This window comes from Meles meles, chromosome 1, assembly GCF_922984935.1.
Source record: "Meles meles chromosome 1, mMelMel3.1 paternal haplotype, whole genome shotgun sequence".
Lineage (NCBI taxonomy): Eukaryota > Metazoa > Chordata > Mammalia > Carnivora > Mustelidae > Meles > Meles meles.
The window spans coordinates 120,013,860-120,032,641 of record NC_060066.1 but is presented as its reverse complement, the minus strand read 5'-3'; the positions used below and the strand labels follow the sequence as shown (position 1 = coordinate 120,032,641).

The 18,782-nt window shown below is 36.6% G+C and overlaps 1 protein-coding gene across 2 annotated transcripts in view; it reads left to right on the top strand.

The window, feature by feature from the left end:
• The window catches only part of RAP1A (RAP1A, member of RAS oncogene family), a 76,618-nt gene that overhangs the window by 45,716 nt on the left and 12,120 nt on the right, over positions 1 to 18,782 (top strand). For both annotated transcript variants that reach the window (XM_046005764.1, XM_046005756.1), the window contains 3 exons: positions 10,002 to 10,085; positions 14,798 to 14,866; positions 16,875 to 16,931. In XM_046005764.1, the coding sequence (XP_045861720.1) occupies positions 10,029 to 10,085; positions 14,798 to 14,866; positions 16,875 to 16,931 (183 nt within the window). In that variant the 5' untranslated portion in view covers positions 10,002 to 10,028. The remainder of the gene's footprint in view (positions 1 to 10,001; positions 10,086 to 14,797; positions 14,867 to 16,874; positions 16,932 to 18,782) is intronic.

Genomic DNA, 18,782 nt, shown 5'->3' with positions numbered 1-18,782 from the left:
ACATCTGGCTTTCTGCTCAGCAGGGAGCCTGCTTCCCTCCCACCTTTCTGCCTGGCTCTCTGCCTACTTGTGATCTCTCTCTCTCTCTGTGTCAAATAAGTAAATAAATAATCTTAAAAAAAGTTGAATTTCTATTATGATGTATTATGAAGAACATTGTTCTTTATTTTATTTTATTTTATTTTTAAAGATTTTATTTATTTATTGGACAGACAGAGATCACAAGTAGGCAGAGAGGCAGGCAGAGAGAGGAGGAAGCAGGCTCCCTGCTGAGCAGAGAGCCCGATGCGATGCGGAGCTCTATCCCAGGATCCTGGGATCATGATCTGAGCCAAAGGCAGAGGCTTTAACCCACTGAGCCACCTAGGTGCCCCTTTTGTTCTTTATTTTAAAAGATTAAATCTTGCCATTATTTCTGTATTTACTGAACCACGACCTCAGCATGTGTGGTCAGTTATCAGTTTTAAAATATTCATGGCTTCTGGGGTGCTGAGTGGCTTAATAGAGCATCTGACTTTTGGTTTCAGCTTAAGTCCTGATCTTGGGGTCATTAAATAGAGCTCTGTTGGGCTTCAAGTTCAGAGGGAAATCTGCCTCCTCTCTCCCTCTGTCTCTCCCTCCCTCTCTAAAATGTATAAATAACTCTTTAAGACAAAATAAAATATTCATGGCTTCTGTAAGTATAATCAACAGTATAACTGCTTGTTAAGAAACTACATTCAGTGTTCCTTAATGTAAAAAATTTTTTCTCCAAAATTTCTCATCACAACCAAATTTCCTTACATTAATTTTGTTTTGTAGGTTCACTTGTGTAAGAGAAACTAATTCATCTTTTAACTAATCAGTTTACATATTTAAAAACTGAAACAACAAAATTAGGATTGATTTGTGTCATAAAGGCAATCGTGTTATTTTGTGAAATTTAGAAGTAGTTTTGCTTGAAGGAAGAATGAAAAAATTGTATTATAGCTCGGACTATAATGTTAGGAACTGAAGATTGACTTAAAATTTAAACATAGTGTAATGTTTATTCTTGTCCTCCTTATTTGTCAGGGAATCTTAACTAGAGTGAGAAATTTTCTGGTGCTGTGTTGGGAGTGCAGGGCATAAGAGATTTCCATAAAAAGGCATGGGATTTGCTTGGAAGAACATAGTGGTTTTCTAACTTGGCAGTAATGAGTTAGAACTAACTCCTTTCAAAAGAAAATATTAATCCACATTATTCCTTATTGGGTATTTGTGTGTGTGTGTGTGTGTGTGTGTGTGTGTTTTCTTATCTGAGCTATATTATTTTTATATTGGCATGTGTCTGTATATGTATACATTCATGACCCAATGGTATTTGTTAGTTATGAAGAAAATAATTTTCTGTACATATAGTATATATGAAAAATAGCTTTGAGATTTGAATATCTTACTACTTGAGTTGAGAAACAAGGGCCAAATATTTTGTTGTTGCAGAATACCCAAAATAATTTGGCCATATCTGAGTGCTTTTCCCAAATTCTGTTGCCCGAAGAGGCAATTTGGGGACTATAAATGAGACTTGCTATATTAGGATTCCCTCCTGAAAGATACACATTTTTTGATTAGAGAGATGATGTATTTACATTTACATTAAAATGACAGTGGTCCCCAGCTGAGAATCACCAGGGACCTGAGAACCGGGTTACAGATAACATAGATCTGTCTGGATATGTGTGTGTGTGTGTGTGTGTGTGTGTGTGTGTGTGTGTGTGTGTGTGTATGCTCTTGTGTTTCATAATCAAGTTGTGTGTTTGTTTTTATTTTGTTCCGTGGAAATAAGAGAACCACCGATACAGATAGAGGTATAGTGTCCAGCACAAATCTCTCCCAAGTCACATTTTCCTCTGGTTTCCTGTCCATCTACATTGCAAAATGTGGTCTTTTCTCAGGGTTCGATTCTTAGCTTTCTTCTGTTTTCACTGAATAAATTCTCCTTGGTTGATCTCATCTGCTGTGGTTTCAACTACTAACACTTCTTACAACAACTCCTAAGTCTGTACCCTCTAGCCCTTTGGTTTCTACTGATCTTCCAGACTTAAAGAGTTTTAAATACCACATATTACCTACTTTTCCCATAGGAATTTCAAACTTAATTTTGGGCAAGAAAATTAACTTTTTTTTTTTAATTTTTTTACTAATATATAATGTATTATTAGCCCCATGGGTCAAGGTCTGTGAATCACCAGGTTTACACACTTCACAGCACTCACCATAGCACATAACTTCCCCAGTGTCCATAACCCCACCACCCTCTCCCTACCACCCTTCCCCCTGGCAACCCTCAGTTTGTTTTGTGAGATTAAGAGTCTCTTAATGGTTTGTCTCCCTCCCGATACCATCTTGTTTCGTTTATTCTTTTCCTACCCCCAAACCCCCCACGTTGCATCTCCACTTCCTCATATCAGGGAGATCATATGATAGTTGTCTTTCTCCAATTGACTTATTTCGCTAAGTGTAATACCCTCTAGTTCCATCCACGTCTTTGCAAATGGCAAGATTTCATTTCTTTTGATGGCTGCATAGTATTTCATTGTATATATACCACATCTTCTTTATCCATTCATTTGTTGATGGACATCCAAGTTCTTTCCATAGTTTGGCTATTGTGGACATGCTGCTATAAACAATTGGGTGCACCTGCCCCTTCGGATCACTACATTTGTATCTTTAGGGTAAATACCCAGTAGTGCAATTGCTGGGTCATAGGGTAGCTCTATTTTCAACTTTTTGTGGAACCTCCATGCTGTTTTCCAGAGTGGTTGCACCAGCTTGCATTCCCACCAACAGTGTAAGAGAGTTCCCCTTTCTCTCCATCCTCGCCAGCATCTGTCATTTCCTGACTTGTTAATTTTAGTCATTCTGACTGGTGTGAGGTGGTATCTCATTGTGGTTTTGATTTGTATTTCCCTGATTAACTTTCTTTTTAGGCCTCCTTATAGCCACCTAATTTGCCCAGAGTAGATACTTAGGAGTTATCCTTTATTCCTCTTCATTCCCCTAAATAATAACCTGTAACTGGCTACAGAGGCCTGTCAGTTTTACCTTCAGAAAACCACTGTCCCCTAATCAGCCCTAGTGCAGCTGCACAGGCCTGTGTCATTTTCCACCCGAGCTATTTCAGTAGCTTCCTGACTGTTCTCCCTGCCTCTGGTCTCTCCTCCAGTCCATTTTATCTACTGTGAACAGTTGTCTTTCCAGAATATATACCTGACTGTAGTACTTAAAAAACAAAAAACAAACAAAAAGAACACTGTTTTCAGAGCTCCTGGATGGCTTAGTTGATTAAGTGTTTGCCTTCGGCTCAAGTCATGATCCCAGGAGAGACCTGCATCGGGCTCCCTGCTCAGTGGGGAACCTGCTTCTCCCTCTCCCTTGCCTGCCACTCCCCCTGCTTGTGCTATCTCTCTCTGTCAAATAAATAAATAAATTCTTTTTAAAAAGTCACTGTTTTCTCCCCCATTGCCTACTAGATAAATTGTAGACTCTTTTACATGGCAAGTGCCTTTGCAAGCATAACCCAGTCTCCGAACCCTGCTCTGTTTTTCCATACCTTGCTTTTTAAACTATGTGTTCTGGCCATACCCAGCTGTGTGGTATTCCCTCCATCTTGTGAATTTAATGATCTGTAGTATTTCTTCAAGCTGTTTCCTCTGCTTCATGCCCTTTCCTCCTTACCTGTAACATTCCTATTCAGTTTTTCATTCATTTCTTAGGTAACCTCCATTGAAAAACTAAATCTGCTCTCTCCTCTGTTTCTGCTTCCTTCCCCAACCCTTTAATCTCTGCTCTGTAAAAACTTTACTCACATAATGTTGTAATTAGTTTTTCCTCCAACTCGAGCTCCTGGAGGATGGGAAACATACTTTCCATTTTTGTGTCCCTTGCACCTAATACAGAGCTGGTACCTGGGAGATACTTTGTAATTATTTTTTGATTCAGAACACCAATCATACCTGCAGCCATGTCTGTTGGATAGTCTGCTATAATTCGTCCTTACTATGTTTCTTAGTCAATAAAGGCTGCTGGAACAAATTACCATAGACTGGGTGGCTTAAACAACAGACTTATTTCTCATAGTTCTAGAGGCTGGAAAGTCCAAGATCAAGCACTGGAAAATCAGGGGTCTGAGGAGGACCTGCTTCCTGACTTACAGGTAGCTGTCTGTATCTTTACTTGGTGGAGAGTGAGAGAAGCAAGCTCTTGAACTCTTCACTAATCCAGTCATCTAATCTTCAACTAATCCTAATTATCTCCCAAAGGCCCCACCTCTTAATATCATCACACTGAGGGGACACACTCAATTTGTAAGACTATATATGTAACTGGTATTCTAAGAAATTTCCCTTTTTCCCCCATTGGATTTTCTTAAATTAATTCTATTGCACTACAATTTACATGTAATAAAATGACCCCTTTTTCTTCTTAAACTTTAAAATTTTATTTATTTTAAAATTTTAATTCCAGTATAACATACAGTGCTGTATTAGTTTCCAGGTGTATAATGTAATGATTCAACAATTCTGTACATTCTATGCTTATTTTGATAAGTGTACTCTTAATCTCCTTTCCCTATTTCCCCCATCTTCCTACCCACCTCCCCTTGGAAACATCAGTTATCTATATTTAAGAGTCTGGTTTGTCTTTTTTCCTTTGTTCATTTGTTTTGTTTTCTTAAATTCCACATATGAGTGAAATCATATGGTATTTCTCTTTCTCTGACTGACTTATTTCACTTAGCATTATACTTTCTAGATCCATTCATGTTGTTAGAAATGGCAAGATTTCATTCCTTTTTATGACTAATAGTCCATTCTCTACATATACCACATCTTCTGTATCCATTCATCTGTTGATGGGCACTTTGATTTCTTCCATAATTTGGTTGTTGTAAATAATGCTGCAATAAACATAAGGGTGCACATACCTTTTTGAGTTAGTGTTTTCATATTCTTTGGGTAAATACCCAGTAATGGACTTATGGTAATTCTGTTTTTAATTTTTTTGAAGAACCTCCATACTGTTTTCCAGAGTGGCTGCACCAGTTTTCATTCCCACTGACAGTGCATGAGGATTCCTAAAATGTACTTATTTTAAATGTGCAGTTCATAAAGGGGGCTCCTGGGAGACTTGGTCAGTTAAGCATCTGCCTTCAGCTCAGGTCATGTTCTCAGGGTCCTGTGATGGAGCCCCACGTCTGGCTCCTTGATCAGTGGGGATTCTGCTTCTCCCTCTGTCTGTCCCCTGCCTACCCCCTGCTTGTGCTCTCTTTCTCTCTTTCAAGTAAATAAATGAAAAATCTTGGAAAAAATATACAATTCAATAAAATTTGATAAATGGAAATACCCATGTAACCACCACCATAGTCAAAGTACAGATCATTTCCATCACCCAGAAAAATTCCTTTATGCTCCTCTATAGTCATCACTCCTGTCCCACCACTGGCCCCAAGTAACTCTCTGGCACTGTAACTTAGTTTTGTCTTTTCTAGAGTTACATTATATAAGTGGAATCATATAGTGCTTGCTCTTTTGTGTATTTTGCTGAGTGTTTTTGGGGGATTCATCATCTTGTTGAATCTGTCAGTAGTTTATTCTTTTTTTTTTTTTTAATAAGTCCCTTGATTCGGTATACCACAATTTATCCATTCATTTCTTGGTGGATACTTGGGTTGTTTCTAGATTTTGGCTATTATGAACAAAAATAAGAGTTGAAGTTCATTTTTCTTCTAGCTTGACTTGTTAAAAAAACAACAACAACTGTCTTTTACATACTGAATTACTTTTGCCCTATCTTAAACAGTCTATTCCTATGTGACAGATTAACACAATTCTTTCTGGGCTTAAAGCAATATTCATCATTTATTGTCAGTTTCTGTGGACCAGCCTTTTGGGAGTGGCGTGACTGGAACGTTCTGGCTCATGGTCTCCGGAGACTGTAGTCCTCTGAATTAAAAGCTTGACTAATGGGCGCCTGGGTGGTTCAGTTGGTTAAGCGACTGCCTTCAGCTCAGGTCATGATCCTGGAGTCCCGGGATCGGGTCCCACATTGGGCTCGCAGCTCCATGGGAAGTCTGCTTCTCCCTCTGACCTTCTCCACTCTCATGCTCTCTCTCAAATAAATAAATAAAACCTTAAAAAAAAAAAAAAGCTTAACTAATATACTTCTGAAGGGGGCTTATTCACATGTTTGGTAAAGTGTGCTAACCAGAAACCATGGTACAAGCTGCAGTGCCTTTTAAAGGAGGTCACATATGGTCACTTCTGCCATATTCTATTGGCATATGTGGTCACACACCCAATCTTAGGAAGAAACTACACAAGATATATGAAAACTGAGAGTGAGCAGTGTAAGTTATGAATACCAGGAGACCAGGATGGATATGACAGTCCCTTTATCAAAACTGAACTGAAGATATATATGTGGTTTTATTTCTGGACTTAATTTGGTGTCACTGATCTGTTTGCCTTTTTGACAGTGTAACAATATCTTTATTACTGTAGTTTTAGGTCTTAAAATCAGGTAATGTAACACTTTTTCTTTTTCAGAACTCTATACTAAGTTATTTGCATTTTCAAAAAAATGTTAAAGTCATCTTGTCCCTTTTTACAAAAAAGAAACCTTCTGATTAGGATTGCATTGAATCTGTAGACCTAGCTTGGAGAGAATTGACATCTTAACAATATTATGGACATATCTTAATATAATACGGCATGTCTCTCTAATTACTATGTCCTTAATTTCTCTTAAGCCATGTTTTGTAGTTTCAGTATATAAGCCTTGCACATACTCTATTAAATTCATCTTTTAAGTATTTTATTTTTTATTGGATACTATTGTAAATTGTATTTTTTTGTATTAAAAGGTATTTTTTAAAAGGTATTTTTTAAATTACACTTTTCAGTTCTTTGCCAGCATATACAAATAAAATAGTTATTATTATTTTTTCTTTTTTGTACTAACCTTTTATCCTGAAATATTCACCTATTAGTCTGGTAGCTTTTATGTGTATTGTACATATGGGATCATGTTTTCTGTGAATAAAGACAATTTTACTTCTTCCTTTTGCATAGGATAGACCCTACTATAACTAGCTTAGAACAGTGTTGAATAGAAGTGGAAAAAGCAGACATATTGGTGGGGAAAAAAGAGAAACCATGTAATACTAATAGATGCAGGAAAAGTATTCGGAAAAATTCCAATATCCATTCCTGAGAATCCATGTAAATGTGAACTCCAAAGAATGTAAAAGATTATAAAGAAGATGTGAAACCAAAAAGTTTGAGTTTGATTAGAATAACCAAAATGCTAACTGATTGGAGTAGGTAGGGATTCAAAATCTAGGGTCCCGAACATTTCTATAGAAAAAAAATTTTATTTTTCCTTAACCTCTAGTATTTGTTTCTATTTTGAATGCAGGCAACAAATCACAGTAGTGATATTAGCAGCAACTGTGACTTTGTCACCAACAAATATTACTTTTAACTTTCCTTGTATCTTTACTTAAAGATTGTTTCTTGGTGAAGACAACATGGTTTGGTCTTGCTTTCTTATCTTGACTTTGAATTGAAATGTTGGAATATTGTAATAAATGGTTTACATATAATATGATGGTGTGGTTGGCCTTTAATTCTGCTCCCCTGCTCTTTTCTTCTTTTTTGCTTTTTTTTCTATTCTTTCTGCTGGTTTGTTTTTGTTTTTTGGGGTATTTTTGCTTGTTTGTTTTGTTTTTGTTTTTTTGATGAATCGGTCTTTTTTCACTGTCTGCTCTGGGTTTTACACCATGCATCTTCAGCTTATGACAGTTTATCTTCAAATAATATTATACTACTCCAAATACACTGTAAGAACCTTGAGCAACAGGCTTCCAGTCCCCTTCCTTTTCTGTGCTATTATTGTGCTGTTACTTCTGTTTGTGGTGTAAAACCTTGTAGTACATTATTATTAGTTTTGTTTTAAGTAGTCAAAAAGCTTTTGAAGATTTACTCTTATTTACCATTTCTGGTACTTTTAATTCCTTTTGTAATCATCATTCCTTTATGTAGATCCAAGTTTCCATCTGTTATCATTTTCTTCCACCTGAAGAACTTCCTTTGCTTTTTTTAAATGATACTGATGAAATTTTTTCCCCAGCTTTTCCATCTTCCTCCCTTCTTTCCTTCTTTTGTTTCATTTTCTTTTCCTCCCTCCCTCTCTTTCTTTTCTATCTGAAAAAAAGCTTTATTTTACTTTCATTTTGGAAGGATAGATTCATTGTATTTAGCATTCTAGATTGACCATTTTTTTCTTTAAGCATTTTTTTTTTTTGAAAGATTTTATTTATGAGAGAGAGCACGCACGAGCATGCATGAGACGTGGGGGTAGGGGTCTGGAGCAGAGGGAGAGGGAGAAGCAGACTCCACACTGAGCACGGAGCCCAACACAGGGCTCAATTTTTTTTTTTAATATTTTATTTATTTGATAGACAGAAATCACAACTAGGTAGAGAGGCAGGCAGAGAGAGAGGAGGAAGCAGGCTCCCTGCGGAGCAGAGAGCCTGATGCGGGGCTCGATCCCAGGACCCTGGGATCATGACCTGAGCCGAAGGCAGAAGCTTTAACCCACCCAGCCACCCAGGTGCCCCCACAGGGCTCAATCTTAAGACCCTGACATCATGACCTTAACAGAAATCAGGAGTCTGATGCTTAGCCAACTAAGCCACCCAGGCATCCCTTCTTTAAGCATTAAAGATACTCCGTTTTCTTCTGTCTTGCATAGCTTCTCAAGAAATCTGAATCTTCTGGGATTTCAAGAGAACTGCCTGTTTTTCAACAAGGGGAACTTTCCTGACCAAAATTTCCAATTATTTCTCAGCACCCTAGAATTGTTCAGCTTATAGATCCCTATTTATTCTTTGCCTTTATGTCATCAAGTCTCATCCTGCATGTTCTGTTAATGTTTGGCCAGAGACTCAAGTGAACGTCTGTGCAGATTTCTGGAATTTTCTGTGCTTATCTGCCTCTTCTCTGATGCACATTTTGATCTCTGCTTGAGTTCTTCCTCCCTGTACCACGGTCTGCAAAGTTCCTCCAAACATAAAGCCACGGCAGGTGTAGGCCTCACTTCATCTTGTTGCAACACTTAGAGATCATAGTCCTCCTATACTGCTTATTGTCAGATGTCTGAAAACAGTTGTTTCACTTATTTTTTCCTGGTGTTTTAGCTGTTTACTGTGGAATAGAAAGTCCATTCGTACTTATTCCATCATGGCCTTTGGAAATTCTTACCTGCTGTATTAGCTTTTAAGATAACTATGGAAATAAAAAATAAAGTGTGTATTTCTTTTTTTTTTTTTTTTGGCCTTTCTAGCAATTTGGGCCTTACGGAGCATATTGCTAATCCCTACTTATAGAGTTTTAGCAATTTCATTAATATCCCTTTCGTATCCTAATAATTTTCAAGTAACATTTTACAAGGTTCAGCTATAATAGTATAATGAACAAAATAGTATATAATTACTATATGTTATTTTAAGTAAATAAAATAGCATATACATTAATGCTAATGAGTGAACTTTTCAAAAAAGTGTGTTAAGTCATTTAAACAACAGCTTTGTAAAGAATTGGGTTCATGATTGTAGTTCTAAGACAACTACTAGTTTTAACCCATTGAGCCACCCAGGTGCCCCAAGACAACTACTAGTTTTAATCACCTTATTTTCTGGTCAAACACTCTGACAAGTAACATGAACAGGCCCTAAGGATGACTGATGCCTAGTCAAAGATGGTCTTTAATGAATTAAAATGCCTGGCAGTGGTTCTGTAAACTTATCTTAGAATCTGCATGGTTTTACTTTGTTCCTCTGTTCCCCTTAATAGCCTTAAGGGAAAAAGCAAACAAAAACCAAAATATATCATATATTTCATGTAACAGTTGCACATTCTTAGGCTATTCTTGGCAAGTTTATTAATCTTTAGGTTTTTGTTTTTTCCCCCCAGATTGTCAGTATTTAAACAGACCACATCATGCGTGAGTACAAGCTAGTGGTCCTTGGTTCAGGAGGCGTGGGGAAGTCTGCTCTGGTAAGTTAGCCACCTAACTCTAACTTAATTAGTATAATACAAGAAGAACATTGATACTTGCTTGTCTTAGACTTTTAGTCATTAGTGAGAAAAGGTGGCAGTATTTTTTATATGCCTAGTATTTGGCCCAAAGGGGACAAAGATTCGTTCAGTAACCACAGATGTATAGCTTACAATGGTGCCTCATTCAGTCTTTCACTTAAGCAAATATTTACTGGCTGCCTACCATGTGCTAAGCACTCTATGATTGTAATTCAAAGAGGAATAAGATTGTTCTCATTTCTTAAGGAACTTACATTCCAGTGGGGGAATACTGATTATTTCAGATACTAGTGGAGTAAGTCCTACCCTACTCCCACCCTAGACTTAAGTGAAATGAAGTTATTTTTTGTAGACATGCTGTATTTATTTAGCAAATATTCATTGAGCTTCTATACTGTCAGACAATAGTGAACAAAACAGTCACAGTCCCTCAGAGCTTACCATGTAGTGGAAGAGATACGATAATTACAAAGTTAAATGAAGAACTACCTCATTGTAATTGTGAAAGAGATATTTTGAAAGAAAAGTACAGACTGTTAAGAGACTGCTATGACAAATGCACCTCGATTAGCATTTGAACAACTAAGAATGGGTCCCAGGTGCTGTGGCATGAGTGAACTGGAATGCAAGTAGAGGGAAATGAAGTGAGAAGCAGGGACCACATCATGACTTGAAAGCCATATAAGAACTTGACACTTACTCCTAATGTTGTGAGAACCCATTGAAAGTGTTTTTGTTTTTGTTTTTTTCGGGGGCTGGGAGGTGGGAGGGGTGTCGACAGGATTAGATACGTGTTTTAAAGAATACTTTGTTCAATTTGGAGTGATTTAGAAGACAAGCTGAGTGGACACGGGAGACCAGTTGGGAGTTAATGCTGAACCCCAGATTATTGTTTGTGGAACCCTATATTGGGGCTGTGGCAGTGAAGGAGAGAAGAGTAGATGTTTTGAGAATTAAATAACTTGGTTCTGGATTGGTGTGAGGACTAGGAGAGAAGGAGTTGTTGAGGATGATTCCCAAAGTTCTAATTGTATGGATGGATCATTTAAGTAAAAGCGAAACACTGGAGAATGAGCAGATCTGAAAGTAAAAATCAAAAGTCATGTCAAATTTGGTTATGTGAGATGTCAAAGTCAATACATCAAATAGGTAATTAGTTCCTCAAGATAATAACCTTAAAAGAGACTTATATGATTTGGGGCAACATGTATATATCAGCAGTATTTAATTTCATGAGAATTATGTTACTTGTAAATTAGTACCTGTAAATTAGTACCTCTGTGGTGAATGAGAATATCTGTCATTTTAGATGCATATATTCAGGGCACCTGGCTGGCTCATTTGGAAGAGCATGCGACTCTTGATCTTGGGGTTGTGAGTTTGAGCCCCACACTGGGTGTACAGATTACTTAAATTTAAAAAAAAAAAAAGGAAACCTTAAAAAATTAAATGTATATAACTTAATTCAGCAAGTCTCTTGAAATTTCACATGAAAGTTCATATATACAGAATAACATGGTCAAGGTTATCGATTGCAACATTCCTTACAGTGGTAAGAGTTTGGAAACAACCTAAATGTCTACCAGTAAGGGTTGGTTAAAAGTAAGTTTTTAATACACATTTTGAGTAGAATAATATATAACTATTAAAAAGAATGCAGCATCTCTGTATATACTGATATATAGTGATATCTAAGATGTATTATTTAGGGGGCAAGAAGGTACCACACAGTGTAGACGATCGTTTGATAACGAAGAAAAAGGGAGGATGAGAAATAAAATAGTATAAAATGTAGAGACCATCTCTGCAAGGTTAAATAAACTATACTGGTTACTTGGGGGTAGAATTGGATAATGGGAACAAAGGTGATAGGTAGGGTTGGTTACCACTGCATACTCTTTTGTGTCTTTTGTCCTATGCCCATGGTATTAACTTTTCAAAAAAAAAAAAAAAATCCATAGGAATAAGTGAAGTTGTCTAGGGAGAGATTAGAGAAAGAACAACTCAGGACTGAGCTCTGAATACCTCTCAACCTTTAAAGAGTAGATAGGATTGAAGGATCCAGCATAGAAGAGTACATCTTATACTTGAATGTAAGGAAAGCATCTTTACTTGACTGCCCAGAAGGCAGGTAAAGGAGAGAAGAAAGAGATGATACAGAAACATGGAGGTAGCTGGACTTGATAAAAGCAAGCTTCAGGCAGCACCTGAGTGGCTCAGTGGGTTAAAGCCTCTGCCTTCGGCTCAGGTCATGATCTCAGGGTCCTGGGATTGAGTCCCGCATCAGGCTCTTTGCTCAGCCAGGGGTCTGCTTCTTCTTCTCTCTCTCTCTCTGCCTGCCTCTCTGCCTACTTATAAAAAATAAATAAAATATTAAAAAAAAAAAAAAGCAAGCTTCAGTAAGGCGATAGTGCCATAACCATGCTGGGATAGGTTGTGTAGTAAGTGAGTGCTGAAGAAACAGAGCCACGATTGTAGACAGGTGAAGAAGTCTGATTATCAGAGGGAGCAGAGAGAGAGGGGTGAAGCTGGAGGAATAGTTGAGTTAAGGGAAGTTTTTATTTCTGGGTGGGAGATGGTAGAGCAAATGGTTTGTGTGTTGGAGGCAGTAATCCGGTGGAAAGGACAATGGTGATATTGGAGAGGAAGGGAGTAATTGTTACAGGTGTCAAAAGTTCAAGAAATAGCAGAACTAAAATTAATGAATCATTGAAGTAATAATTAGTAAGTTCATTGTGCACACACCAAAAAGACAGTTTGTAAACCGGGAACCTTCAAACCAGAACATGGAATGAGTCTCAGGGGTATATTGTTATAATAAAGCAGCTTATAGAGTGAGAAAGCAGCGACTTTTATTCAGTGACTGGTTATCGTGTTAGAATTTTCTTTAAATAATAGAGAATTGGTTAGTGGTTACTCATATCAACCTTGGGAAACTGTATGTTTTGCTTTTGATTTCCAGAGGCGTAAGCAAGAAATGACCTCCAGGTCAATTTAGCTTTGCTAAATAAGCTAAATTAAGCTTTGTTTACATGACTAAACTGGTTTTATCTGCTCAGGGAATTTTCAGGCTTGTCTCTGTTTCTGATTTTAACACAGAAAGGACAGTAGGTAAAGAAGGTAGAGGAGGACTTTTATAAAATAAAAGTCGGTATCAGTGAATGAGATGTCCCTGAGAACTGAGATGAGATTCAGAGAAATAATGAAAGCTTGCTTTATGAAGAAGGGTGTGAAAGGTGGGAGATTGCTCTTTATTTGTGCTAGTCTCTAACAATGGGCTTATAGAAAACACTTAGATTCTCATACTGGCTTCTGCGTCTAGTGTCTGGCTATAGCATATGTTATATACTCTTTGGAAAAACACTGTAAATTTATGGAAAAGCAAGTATGTCATGGTATAATGAGGACAGTAGGTTTTTTCCTAAACATCTGCTCTGGACCACATTTTGAGAACCTCTGTTCTAGTATAAGCATATTAGGAAGTTTTCCACGATTGAATTCTACGTAGTACTAAGATGTTGAGGTGATTAAATCTTTGATAAAAATAATGATTAAAGTTTTTGGTATAATTATATCCTGAGTCCCCTTTGAAGAATAAGTTTGAAGTTTACTATATTCCAATATAGCTCAAGCTAAAATGGGGCATAATTTAAGTGTAGGTGACCTTAGTCCACATTCTTACCCTTCCTTACTTTTTTTTTTTTTTAACATTTTATTTATTTATTTAACAGAGAGAGATCACAAGTAGGCAGAGAGTCAGGCAGAGAGGTGGGGGAAGCAGACTCCCTGCCGAGCAGAGAGCCCGATGTGGGGCTCCATCCCAGAACCCTGGGATCATGACCTGACTAAAGGTAGAGGCTTAACCCACGGAGCCACCCAGGCATCCCACCCTTCCTTACTTTTAAGCGGCAGTGTACCAGACCCTATTTTAAAGCTGTCCAGGCAGTATTTCACAACCATCTTCAGTGCTTCTTTTTATTTACCAAATGATAAGCTACCTAGTGTGAAGTCTGTGTTTTTGAAATCTTAGAGGGAGAAGTAGGTAATCTGGAAAAGATGAATAAGCAGTGTTTCCAATGAAAAAAGTAAGGCTTCAGAAGCAAAAAGGTTGTGTATTTGGAATCTAAGCTGGCAGATGGGAAAAATAACTACTTCTAGGGAGAACATGGAACTTGGATATGACTATAAATTTAGTAAATTTGGTACTTTTTAATTTCCTTTTCTCTTTTCCCCCACAATGAGACTGTTTTAAGATTTTGGAAGATTTAGAACCTTTTGTCTCATTCCTTTAAGAGCATGAAATAGAAGTTACTATAGATACATAAAGAGGTATTAGGAGTTTAAATGCTAGTAAATTTTCATTAATTAGGATCTGTGTCCTTATTTGTGTCTTTGTTGTGTTTTGAAACAATATAGTAATTATTTCACAGTAGGAGTTGGCTGCAGCATTGCTGACAGCCTTAACATGACCATCTCCTTTCTCAGTGTGCCCTCTTAGGTGTGGGTATATCCTTGTATTGAAAAACAATGAGACCATACATCTGCATGTTTACCCAGAATTTTCACATAATTTCATTTAGTCTTTATCATTTTATAATGGTATAATTAGCATTATGGAAGAGTTGATTTTTCTTTTAAGTACTTAACTTTTCTCTGCTTTTTTTTTCTAGACAGTTCAGTTTGTTCAGGGAATTTTTGTTGAAAAATATGACCCAACGATAGAAGATTCCTACAGAAAGGTAAAATGTGAAACTTGTGGTACATGTGCTTACAAATAGTTCCTTAGGACTTTAAAACTTGATCCACAGAATTGCTTTTTAAAAATCTTTTTTGCAAAGTGATGGAAATCTTCTGTAACTGTTTTTAAAAGTTTCACCAAGACAGAGTATTTCTCATAAAATACTTTTTAGCTACAGAGAACTCTATGTTCTGTTACTGATTAGTAATCTGTTCTTTAGTGTACACATTCTCCTGGTAGAGGGTATTTTTAATGTAGACTAGGTATATTTTTGACAACTCTATTTGTGAAAATTAAGATTGTTTTTATGCTCGAAGTTAACCAGTGACCAAAAGTTTTTATTTTGGTTTAGTTTTATAATAACTTTAAGAGATTTTAGACTATATATCCTAAGACTATAAGAAATTAGATATTGGGTTCTGTATGATACTATAATGGTAGATACATGTCATTACACATTTTCCCAGCCCATAGAATATACAACACCAAGAGTAAACCCATAAAGTAAACTATGGGCTTTGCATGATAATGATGTTTCTATGTAGGTTCACTAAGTGTAATACATGTACCAGTCTGGTGTGGGAGGCTGATGGTAGGAGAGGCTAGTGGGGAGTAGGAGAAGGGTATATGGAAACACTGTATTTTCTGCTCAGTTTTATAGTGACTCTAATGCCAAAGTTCTAAAACAAAGATTATTCAAAAGAAAAAAATTAGTCTTGACCAAAAAATACTATTTTATTTCGTTATAAGTCTAGCATTACAAGGAATTTACATGATTTTATTTCCCAAGTATGTTAAGGGGGGAGGCAGAGAATTAAACCTTTCAACAAATATGAAAGGATTGCTTCGTTAGATGTTGAATTACCTTTAGTGGTGTCATAAGTTTTGTTAAATTATATAAGCTCATCCAGCCATACTGGCAGAGCAGTTTTGTTATCTGCAAATTGGAAATAAAATTGTTTTCTAGGTACATGGAGAAACTACAGACCTAACTCATTATTCATTTGAGCATGCGCACTTACTGATTGATTGCGCGGGTCACCTCAGGAGTCCTGTAAGCGGTGCCACAGTGGGTTTGTAGCACTGCCGGTGGTGCTTCTCAGCGATCCCTGAGCTGACACAGAAGCATGGAAAATAGTCCTTACGTCAGTATGCTTATTTTTAGAAGGCAGTGTTGCAGTACTAAAATTGCCCCCCAAGACGCTGCTGGCTAAAGCTGTAACTACAAACAGATCTGTACCTAGAATGTTGAAGATTTGACACTTTTCTGGGTTACTTCTTTATTAAAAATGTTCAACAAGGTTCATAGTTGATACTTTAGGCCAACCTTCTCTTACTTTATAAAACACTGGGGAGATACAATTCAGTATATAATATAAATTTAGAATATAAAATTTCACCTAATGCACATAGCTCTTCCAAAGACATACCTTTTTCTTAAAGTCTTGAGGACTGTGTGAGTTCAGTGTTACTCATTTGAGCACCTCTGCATTCCCCTTATCTCTTAAAATTTTTCTGTGTATTTAATTTGGGGCATATTTTGGTAAAACTTTAGCAGTTGGAATGTGGTAAATTGGCAGAATTTTCTTTAAAATTTTGTCTGCATTTTGAACTATTTACTACATTTGTGCTTTGTTTTCTTTGAAGATAATATATACATAATTTGCTACATTTTTTATTTCTGTTAGAACTATACCTGTTGCAGTTTTTCTTAAATGAGAGGCTATGACCATTGTCTTACAATAGCAAAAATCATTACTCAGTTTATAGTGGTCAGAAAATATTTAAATTCAGCATTAACAGTCCTGGCTTCCGTAGTATTAATAGAACATGCTTGAGACCTCCTGTTCTTTATTATAGTACCAAGTTAAATCTCAGCCAGTATAGCAAACTCCTAGAGAAAAGGCTTTGTAGCTGTTAATAGGTACTTGGAATGAAGAGGTGGCAGGAAATTAGACTGATGTTTTGATTTTGATATTACTCTTTATTTTTCCTTCCTTCCCCAACAGCAAGTTGAAGTAGATTGCCAACAGTGTATGCTCGAAATCCTGGACACAGCAGGAACAGTAAGGATGTTTTCTCTTTTTCTGATAGATTTTAGTTGGTGAACAGGTTTTATCATCTGAATAATTCCTCTGAGTAAAAGTAATTGTTCTGATTAAGAACTAATTATCTAAAAGTAGGGTTATCTACTTATCTTCTTTCTATATTGAGGGAAAGGATTACCCTATCACTGCTTTTTTTTTTTAAAGACGGGTATTTTTTTTTTAATTTTAAAAATTTTTTAAAAATTTTTATTTTTAATTTTTAAAATTTTTAAAAAAGGGTATTTTAAAGGGTATTTTTAAAAAAAGGGTATTTTAAATCCAGGATTTTAGTTAAGAGTTTGTCTCTTTAGTTAAGAGTTTCTTTAGTTAAAGAGTCTCTTTAGTTAAGAGTTTGTCTCTTGGCACCATAGTCATTAATTTTTATCAAATTTGGTTTTGCCTTTTATTAGTATTTTAACATCTCAAGGGGCTGTTGACAGATACATGTTTTCTGACAAAAATATTTAGGATTATTTTGAGCCTCATTTTTCTCAACTTTAAATGACTACTGTATGATGACATTAGTATGTCATAGGGTGCTTCTAATGATCAAATGAGATAGTGATTATAAATCCCTTGGCACAAGTGATACATAGTTATATATATATGAGCTCCAAGTGTTTTCGTTGCCTTCATTTGTCATCTCCTTGATAATTTTGTTATTAATTACTGATGATTTCCTGTTATACTGCCATAAATGCACATGTTAAGTGATTTTTCTTTTTTTCTCCATATATGTAGACTTCACCTGTTGGGTAATTGTCAGCTTTAGAATAGATGGTATTCTTTAATGTTGTAAGTTTAAAATTTAGCACAAACTTTCCACATAATTTTATAAAAATGATGAGAAAGTTTCATGTCATAAGAAAAGCATGTAAGTAGACTGAAGCAGTTGTAGTGCTAATGATACTGTATTTTTCCATTCTTTTGTGGGAAAATAAATCTTGATTCCAGTAGGAAGCTTGGGATCATTAGAACTACATCTTTCTTCTATCTGTTGACTCAAAATATCTCCCCTTTTGCCATCCCAACCCCCCTATTTCTGGAGCTTCTGAATCAGCAGTCATTCCCCTCCGTTCCCAGATATGCCAAGAGTTAAAGAGCACTTTTCTCCTTTTTCCATTCATCACCTCCACAAGTGTGACGAGGTCTTTGTTCTTCTTGTCCAAATTAAGGAATTTCTTCCCTACCATAGAGATCTTTCCTTTGGGCCCTTAAATATCTTGTCATTCTCCCATCCTCGTGCTCAATGTACTGGGTCATAATTGCCTGTTCAGTTATCTGTGTCCCCAGGGCCTTCCATAAAGGTTGGAAAGTAGTTGATCCTCATTAATTGTGTCCCAGATCACTCCTCATTCCTTGAAATTTTTGCTCACTCTCTTCATCACTGCTTCAGTCAGAATTCTTGGTGATTTTAGTATTCAAATAAAATCTGTATGGATATTATAGATGATCCATTTCCTCAGCCTACCAGCTTCTTGACCTCCATACTGCTCCAGCCATTCCTGCCCATGGTCTTATGTAGACTGTATGATTACCAATAACAGACTATATGAATACTGCCTTCATCTCACTTTTAGGCATGCTGTTCTTCACCTCTTGTTGTTTTATGTCACTTCCTTTTATACTTTAAGCTTCGCTGGAACCTTCAGTCCATTTATCCCACCATCTTTGATTGTCCTCATATCCTAACCCCCTCTTCACATAGCTTCAAATCCATGGCCTGATCATTATGATCAGTCCTCTGAATGTATCCTCAACTCCCTTGGACTTTTCAGCAACCTCCAACTCAGTTGATCACTATCCTCTGTAAAATTTTATTCCTTCGGC